At 46.1% G+C, this 9,140-nt stretch overlaps 1 protein-coding gene across 1 annotated transcript; it reads right to left on the reverse strand.

The window, feature by feature from the left end:
• Nucleotides 1–7,825: 7,825 nt before the first annotated feature.
• LOC136759708 (eukaryotic translation initiation factor 4 gamma 1-like) lies at nt 7,826–8,920 on the reverse strand. Its single transcript, XM_066714701.1, has 2 exons — nt 8,715–8,920; nt 7,826–8,389 (listed from the first exon to the last, which is right to left on the reverse strand). Exons 1-2 carry the CDS (start codon nt 8,769–8,771, stop codon nt 8,165–8,167), a joined length of 282 nt encoding a protein of 93 aa, XP_066570798.1. The 5' UTR covers nt 8,772–8,920; the 3' UTR covers nt 7,826–8,164.
• Between the last annotated feature and the right edge of the window lie 220 nt (nt 8,921–9,140).

Raw genomic sequence — 9,140 nt, forward strand, 5'->3', positions numbered from 1 at the left:
CCAGGTGTGGTGACATTAAATATGTATTGCACCTGTATTCATAACTGTAACATACCGTGGGCACAGGAACAGGGGAACCCAGTTGTGGTGCTGGTGGGATCGTCAAGACAGACGGGGGTTGGATACCGACAGGACAATACAATCAAAGCAAGGCAAATACGTGATTGTGCAAGGGTTGGGCAATCAGGCAAGCAGGCAATCAGCGGAAGAGCAAAGTCGTGGTCAGGAAGTTAAGCGGGAGGTCAAGGATACACGGTAGATTCAAGGCTAAACAAGGCACTGTGAGACAGCTCAGAAATGTAGTTTACACTAACAAAACTTTGTTACTAGTGAGAGTGAGGGGTTTATATGGGGACTGAGGGAAACAAGGAACCAGGCTTGGGAGGTGCATGGCGAATGGGGCAGAGGGTGATTGAACAAGTGCACATGGTATTCAGGAATGTTGATTGATGTTCAGCCGTAGCCGGAACCCAGGAGTGCTCCTCTGGTCCGTAACCCTCCCAGTCCACCGAGTATTGCAGGCAGCCCCAGAGGCAACGGGAGCAGAGCAGGGAGCGCACCACATATGCAGGACCGTCATTCAGATCCAGGGGAGGAGGAGGAGCAGCAGTGACAGACAGAACAGGAGCTAGAGAAGGCAACCGACACCGCAGGCTTCAACAGGGACACATGGAAAGTGGGGGCGATGCGGTAGTGAGGGGGCAACTGCAGGTGATAAGCATCCGGATTGACCTGGCACAGAAACCGTAATGGACCGATCATCAGATGTATCGGGGACTGAGCTTCTTAGAGGGAAGTTTCATCTTCATGTTCCGGTTGGACAGGCAACCAAACCTCCTATCCCGGCGGTGGCGGTCTGCTGCGGTCCTCTGGCAGCTGATCGCGCATTGCAGCCAGGTGTGCGCTGCTTGCAAGCCTGCAGCACTGCAGCGAAACCAGTGATCCAGTGCCAGGACATCAGTGGATTCCTCATCCCAGGGGAACAGGGCAGGCTGATATCTGAGGGTGCACTGGAATGGGGTGAACACCTGGGTGACCGGAGGCAGGAGTGGAGTGGATCCAGCGCAACATGTGGGGGCGCACAGATGAAGGGACGTAGGTCCAGTTCTCTGGACACGCAGAAGGAGCCGGATCACAGGCGAGTCTGTGCTGAATCTGGTAACAGATGTTCCACTGAATGGGAGCCAGAATGCAGGAGTGCGACAGGATGGATTCCACAAACAGAGGGGTAGGAGAGGAGTCAAACTGGCGAGAGAGGGAGTCCGCCTTGATGTTCTTCGATCCCAGGCTGTAGGTGAGTGTGAAGTGGAATTGCGCGAAGAAGAGCACCCAGTGCGCCTGACGCGTGTTCAGACATTTAGCCCACTGGATGTACTCCAAATTCCGGTGGTCAGTCAGTACCAGGAAGAGATGCGTGGCACCCTCCAAGCCCGTGTCTCCACTCCTCGAAAGCCAGCTTGACCGCGAGGAGCTCACGGTTGCTGATGTCATAGTTGCGCTCCACTATTCTTTCGGGAGAAGAAAGTGCAAGGATGAAGCTTAGGTGGCTGTCCATGTTGCTGGGAGAGCACAGGCATTCAGAGGCATCCATCTCCACGATGCATGTGAAAGAGGGGTCCGGGTGTCTGAGGATGGGGGCTGTTGTGAACAGTGTCTTCAGATGGGTGAATCTGTCCACAGTAAAAGTCTGGGGGGATCGCTTTAACAGAGAGGTTAGCGGAGGGGCGCTGTAATTACGGATAAACCGTCGATAAAAGTTGGCAAAGCCCAGGAAGTACTGCAGCTCCTTCACAGTGCGGGGCTGCGGCCAGTCGGTGACAGGTCCATGTGCACGCTGCTGGCATCGATGACATAGCCCAGGAAGCCCACATGCTGGCGTACAGTCCATTGCGCAGCAGACAATAGAGCACCTTGCGCACCTGGGAGACGTGCTCAGAGAGGGAGGAGGAGTAGATCAAGATGTTGTCAATGTAGATGATGACAAACCCATGCAGGAATAATCTCAGAGCCTCATTCACAAATGCCTGGAAGACAAAAGGGGCATTGGCGAGACCGAACAGCATGACCAGGTATTTGTAATGGCCATCTTCCATTCATCCCAATCTCGAATCAAGATTAGGTTGTCTGCACTGCACAGGTCCAGTTTGGTGAAGTAGCAGGCTCCTCTTAGTTGCTGCAGGGCGGCGGGCACCAAGGGCAGTGGGTACTGTCACCGTCATTGCATTGAGCCCCCTGTAGTCAATGCTGGGCCGAAGACCACCGTCCTTCTTGGAAACAAAAAAGAAGCTGGTGGCGGCAGGTGACATGGACACACGGATGATTCCCAGGTCCAGAGCCTCCCTGATGTACTCCTCCATGGCCTGTGACTTTTGGAGGGAGAGAGGGTAAATGTGCCCTCTGGGAGGAAAGGTGCCTGAAAGGAGGTTAATGACACAGTCCCCGGTTCGGTGGCAAATGGGAAGCCTGGGTCCTGCTGAACACCCCGCCAGGTCTGTGTATTCAGGGGGATCTGTGTCAGAGCAGAGAGAAAGGGGATCTCTATGTGTGTCGCCCAGCAGGGGTGAGACAGGCACCAGGAGAAACCACTATGCATCCAGGATATTATGTCCCCATCAGTCCAGGAGATGACTGGGTTGTGGTGAGCAAGCCACGGCAGGCTGAGAATGATGTCCACTCATCATGGTCAGAGGAACCATCGATTTTCCCCGGAACTTGGCATGTATGTAGTAATGGAATGTACATGGACTGACAGTTTGCTGCATCAGAATGGTTAGCTGTCTATTGTTTTGTCAAAATTTTCCTTATGTTGTACTAATTATAAATCTGATATAAATGGTTTATTCACCTTTGTAACCAAATTAACAGAAAATTATAGTGACCTATGGAGATGAACAGTTAGATTACTTCATGAAACTGTAACACTGTTACACAGCTGTCAGAATAAATTGATAGTTCTACGCTGGCTTGGCCAAGCCTTCCTTTTTCCCCCCTGCTATTTTGTCTGTAGCCTTCACTGAAAACCCGTTTTTCAGGTTATATGGGTCTTCTGAAACCAGAAAAAACAGTATATAGCCAGCTCTGGTAGTTTTTCAAAAGAGGTTCCCTTTGTGTCTTTCGGTAGATGAGAGAGAGTTGTGTGTCAACAAACTGTGATGCACTGTGTGTTCTGACACCTTTCTATCAGAACCAGCATTCACTTTTTCAGCAATTTGAGCTACAGTAGCTCGTCTGTTGGATCGGACCACACGGTCCAGCCTTCGCTCCCCACTTACATCAATGAGCCTTGGCTGCCCATGACCCTATCACCGGTTCACTGCTTTTCCTTCCTTGGACCACTTTTGATAGGTACTGACCACTGCAGACCGGGAACACCCCACAAGAGTTGCAGTTTTGGAGATGTTCTGAACGTCGTCTAGCCATCACAATTTGGCCCTGGTCAAAGTCGCTCAGATCCTTACGCTTGCCCATTTTTCCTGCTTCTAACACATCAACTTTGAGGACAAAATTTTCACTTGCTGCCTAATATATCCCACCCACTGACAGGTGCCATGATAACGAAATTATCAGTGTTATTCACTTCACCTTTCAGTGGTCATAATGTTATGGCTGATCGGTGTAATTACACTATGGGAGGAATAGAACTAGATGAAGAAAGATCTAGGAGTCTACGTGGACTCCTCACATTCTCCATCCAAACAATGTGGGGAAGCAATAAAAAAGGCAAACAGAATATTAGGGTATATTGTCAAAAGTGTAGAATTGAGAACAAGGGCAGTAATGTTCAGAGTGTACAATGCACTAGTTAGAGCTCATCTGGATACTGTGTACAGTTCTGGGCTCCACACTTCAAGAAAGATATCGCTGCTCTAGAGGCAGTTCAGAGGAGAGCAACCAGACTTATTCCAGGTTCGAAGGGAGTGTCCTACTGAGAGACTGAGGGAACTGAACCTTTTCACCCTGGAACAGAGGAGACTACATGGAGACTTGATTCAAGTCTTCAAAATCATGAAAGGCATCGACCACATCAAACCAGAGGATCTTTTCCAGATCTGCAGGGACAAACACACCCGGGCATTCAAGACAGAAAACAGGAGACACTTCTTCACACAGAGAGGCGTCACAATCTGGAACAAACTCCCCAGCAATGTGGTTGAAGCTGACAATTTGGGAACATTCAAAAATAGACTTGGATCACTGAGAGGTGTATTGGACACCCAACAAGCACATTGAGTCGAATGGCCTCCTCTCGTTTGTACACTTTCTTATGTTCTTCTTCTTATGTGCTAAACACAAGGAGTTTATGTATACTTCCACAGCAGATGTTGAATAGGGCAAACTGCAAACAAAGTTATCCCCCTTCACTGTAATGAAATATGTCCCTTTCAAAATATCTGTTAATTATTCCTATTAATTTGACTAGATTAAATTATTATTTTGATTTAAAATATTTTAATGTAGATTGAAAACACCTTGTTTTTTCTTCTCAGTCCCTAAATAATGTTTTAAATGTTGTGTAATATCTGCCCGAGAGAAAAGACCGGAGAGTAACACGTGGCAGACCTTTGTCACAAAATGAATTTCCGGTATATAGGTTTATCTGGTAATAGTCCCTAAGGTCAGATGCAATATATTTGGAAGCTAAATCAGACAAAAAATTGTGCTTTCAAGAAAGGAAAATTGAGTCACGCAATCAGGCGAACAAAACAAATGACATCATGGCCACGCAAATATGAAATAGGCACTGTATTAGACAGCTGTAGCTGAAGTTAAGCTGTCAACAAATTGCTACAGCAGCTTTAGGCCTATACCTTTGATGTTATATTTCTTTGTAGGTTGTGCTGGACTCAGATATTGACCTGGAGGTGCCTGCCTATATGTCATCTGGATTTTCAGCCCTGATTTACCCCCTAGGAGGGCTGTCTTGTTCAAGGTGCTTCCAGGACACAGGGCCCATTCTCTGTCGGTACCAGCAGCCATCAGGTTCGGGGGACAGAGGGGAGCTGATCCACATCCAGACCCCTCCTTATTTCATTTATTTGGAAGTTTTCAAAGCACTGAAAATTGACAGGAACACTGGCCTCCACCTTCATCCTAATACTTCCTGTCAAGGTCAGTTGGCTTGGGACTTCCCCCCTCAAATAGTGACTGATGCCCCCTGCTCAGCCCTCAATCACAGCATGTGCACCTGGCTGGAAACCCACTACCTCTCTGTCCATTATTAATATAAATAAAAGGTGTAATACAATATTAAAACTAGGATATGTATTTAGCCACACAGTAATTCATAAAGGTAGAGCATTAAAAACTTTTTTTTTTTACCTGATAAGTTGGACTTCGGCTCCAGAGCTCTACAGCAATCAATTAATGATGGCTGTTCGACAGATAGTGTTAGAGAGATCATAATTAACATTTGAGATTCTTTGTTTTCAGAAGATGTTCTTTAGACTTTCTTGTCAAAGCAGAGCCTGCTGTGCTCCATTTCTTCAGAAATCCACACACAGCTTGAAGACAGCACATTGTGCTCAGAAGTGCTCTTTTCTTTTTCGATAGTTTCTTCTAATTTGGGTGATATTTGTTGAGATGCTATTCCAAATTCGTAGCATCTCCTGTTGCACCGCACAACTGTCGAGCTTCTATTCACAATTTCTTAGCAGTGGCTTCACACAGTTTAGTACTGGTCTCAGACTATCAGATTTATATTATGTAGAGTTATCTGAGACTAGTGTTAACCAAGGTCGGTGAAACCATCAGAGTCTACATCTCTGTCCAGCGATCATCACATTATTTCTGCAGGTTCTGTAGTCTGAACTACATATACACTCACCTAAAGGATTATTAGGAACACCATACTAATACTGTGTTTGACTCCCTTTCGCCTTCAGAACTGCCTTAATTCTACGTGGCATTGATTCAACAAGGTGCTGAAAGCATTCTTTAGAAATGTTGGCCCATATTGATAGGATAGCATCTTGCAGTTGATGGAGATTTGTGGGATGCACATCCAGGGCACGAAGCTCCCGTTCCACCACATCCCAAAGATGCTCTATTGGGTTGAGATCTGGTGACTGTGGGGACCAGTTTAGTACAGTGAACTCATTGTCATGTTCAAGAAACCAATTTGAAATGATTCGACCTTTGTGACATGGTGCATTATCCTGCTGGAAGTAGCCATCAGAGGATGGGTACATGGTGGTCATAAAGGGATGGACATGGTCAGAAACAATGCTCAGGTAGTCCAATTTTGGTAGTCCAATGCTCAATGTCCAATTTTGGTGAGCTTGTGCAAATTGTAGCCTCTTTTTCCTATTTGTAGTGGAGATGAGTGGTACCCGGTGGGGTCTTCTGCTGTTGTAGCCCATCCGCCTCAAGGTTGTACGTGTTGTGGCTTCACAAATGCTTTGCTGCATACCTCGGTTGTAACGAGTGGTTATTTCAGTCAAAGTTGCTCTTCTATCAGCTTGAATCAGTCGGCCCATTCTCCTCTGACCTCTAGCATCAACAAGGCATTTTCGCTCACAGGACTGCCGCATACTGGATGTTTTTCCCTTTTCACACCATTCTTTGTAAACCCTAGAAATGGTTGTGCGTGAAAATCCCAGTAACTGAGCAGATTGTGAAATACTCAGACCGGCCCGTCTGGCACCAACAACCATGCCACGCTCAAAATTGCTTAAATCACCTTTCTTTCCCATTCAGACATTCAGTTTGGAGTTCAGGAGATTGTCTTGACCAGGACCACACCCCTAAATGCATTGAAGCAACTGCCATGTGATTGGTTGGTTAGATAATTACATTAATGAGAAATTGAACAGGTGTTCCTAATAATCCTTTAGGTGAGTGTATATGACACCACATACACACTGTTAAGAGCAGTCTTAGTTAGTTTTTGTTTTGGATTTAGTAGACATCTTGAATTGTGTAGAGATACATTAAAACATAAAAAGATAAAATGATGCACTGAAAGAATTGCACTCCCACAGTTCAGTTTTTATATTTACATTTTATTTTGTAGGTTAAACAGAGAAGATTTTGTTTATTTTTTAAATTAAGCCATCTCTATTAAAAACTTGTTGACATTGTCACCCTCTGGCAGGATGTCCATCCAGACCAATTCAGCATCTTTCCACAGGGCACCGGCTTTCTCATGGCTCTGAAGGAGGAAGTTGTATACAGACAAGTAGGTTAGGAATACAATAAGTTTTATGCATCATAATTGTAATTTTCACAAAATGTTTCTAAAGATGTCCAAAAGGGCGCTGGACTCACCATTCCTTTGCAAAGTAAGGACAGAATCTTCACCAGTAAGATGCCAGCTTTGCCCAGGGGAATTAGGGGCTTGGACACCTCCCTGCCCAGCAAAGGAAACATGGCATTGTGTTAGCAAACCAGAAAGGACACTAATTTATTAGCATTGAGACTGGACAGAAGGAGAATACAATTTTCACCCTTTCTAATGTTCAAGTATACTGTATTATAATCCTGCATTATTAAAAAAATAGCATTCTTTAGAAATTCTCCATATTAGGGCAGATGTCGTTTTTATTCAATAATTGCTTTAATAAAAGTAAAACAAAACTATAAATTGCTTTGCAGTTTAAGTGGTCGGAAATCCAGCTTCTACACATTCACTATATGGATTGAGATAAAGACTAAAGTGTGGCACAAACAGTGCTGGGTCTGGCTAAACTCTGCTTTCGCTCAGAAAGACTTCTACACAAGACTGAACAGGGATAGACTGGGCCAGATGGGAGAGTGAGTCTGCGAGTGTGTGACGTCAGAGGGACATTTACGTGACGACTCACTTGAAGAGTTCATCCATGGCAGTGCTCCCCTCATGCAGCATGGGTGCAATGATCTCTGCCAGGTACTGCCAGATGTAAGGGATGTCAATGGCCATGTCTTCTGCCACCTCCAGGATTTCCTGCAACCTGGACACAATGACAGCAGAGACCTTCAGGAAATGTGCTTCACCACCACTTGGCTGCCACAGCAGCACACTGTACAACAGAAACCTAATCGGCGAGGTTCAGATCAGATGGCACTATTAATAACTCTTTTGGAAAATAAAAAATGTCAATGTAGAAGTTGCCCTTTGCAACCTGATCACAATGCATGTTGGAATGTGTTCTTCATTGCAACTTCCACACAGAAACTGAAGGGTTTGTCAGCCACCACTGTCCAACTGCGAGAGTATGTGTAGTGTAAGCCAGCCGTTATCTTTGTAGTACTGCTCAGTGGGCAGGGTGCCAGCCTTGAGCAGCTGGTAGAGCAGCAGGCCCATGCGTTCCTGTGCAATGGTGCTGCGCTCCAATGAAGACTCGATGCCGTTGCGCACGAACACAAAGAGCAGCGGCTCAGAGTTCAGCTCCTGGACACACTGCAGGGCTTCCTGTGGGTGTGAGGATGAGAAGATGGGGATACATTCACAAAAAATGCTGCAACTGGAAGTGATATTTCTAAAATGTGCCAAGCCTTTAACCTGGCTTCACACTGCTAGTATTCATTCTATTGAAGTTACACTCATGACTTGATCACATGGCAGGCAGATTCATTGAACTTTCCTCAGCTCTGTTGCTGTATATTTTGATGGAGGTTTTCAGCAGAAGCAAGATCCACAGAACATATACAGTATGTAAACATTAAACCTGTAACAGAAGTCTAAAGTTATGGCCTCTGAGCCCCCTGTTGTGTGCAGCAGTGGAACATCCCCTTACCTTCATGTCATTGATGTGGAGATACTCCTCAATGATGGCCTTTGACTTCTTGTCCATGCCATCCTCGCTCAGGGTGGCTTTAGCAGGGGCAGGAGGAGGGGTGGACACTGCCTCCCGTGTCACTATGAACACACAACATCCATCATTCACACAAACTCAACAGCTCCACTGAAACAGGTTTGTCGGGTCTCACTTAGAATCAATGCATTATAGTTGTAGTTTTGCCTTGCAATACCTTTAAATTTGCTCTCATCTCCGCCCCTCCGCAAGTAGCAGTCTCCAAGACCTTGTCTCTATCACTGCGTACCCGTGTACCACTCTGAAAACTATCCATCCCCCACTCTCTACCTCTTCGCTTCTTAAGACTCTCAGCCACTCCATAGCCCCTCTCCATACCCATATCCTCTCTCCAGTCTGTCAGCCAGC

The sequence above is a fragment of the Amia ocellicauda genome, chromosome 1, assembly GCF_036373705.1.
Source record: "Amia ocellicauda isolate fAmiCal2 chromosome 1, fAmiCal2.hap1, whole genome shotgun sequence".
In the NCBI taxonomy this organism is placed as follows: domain Eukaryota; kingdom Metazoa; phylum Chordata; class Actinopteri; order Amiiformes; family Amiidae; genus Amia; species Amia ocellicauda.

What these genes read in the sequence shown, in the direction of transcription:
- LOC136759708 (XM_066714701.1), bottom strand. Translation starts at nt 8,771, where the DNA reads ATGGACAAGAAGTCAAAGGCCATCATTGAGGAGTATCTCCACATCAAT. An exon ending in TCCACATCAATGACATGAAG is followed by an intron (nt 8,390 to 8,714) that starts GTAAGGGGATGT and finishes TCACACCCACAG; the next exon opens with GAAGCCCTGCAGTGTGTCCA.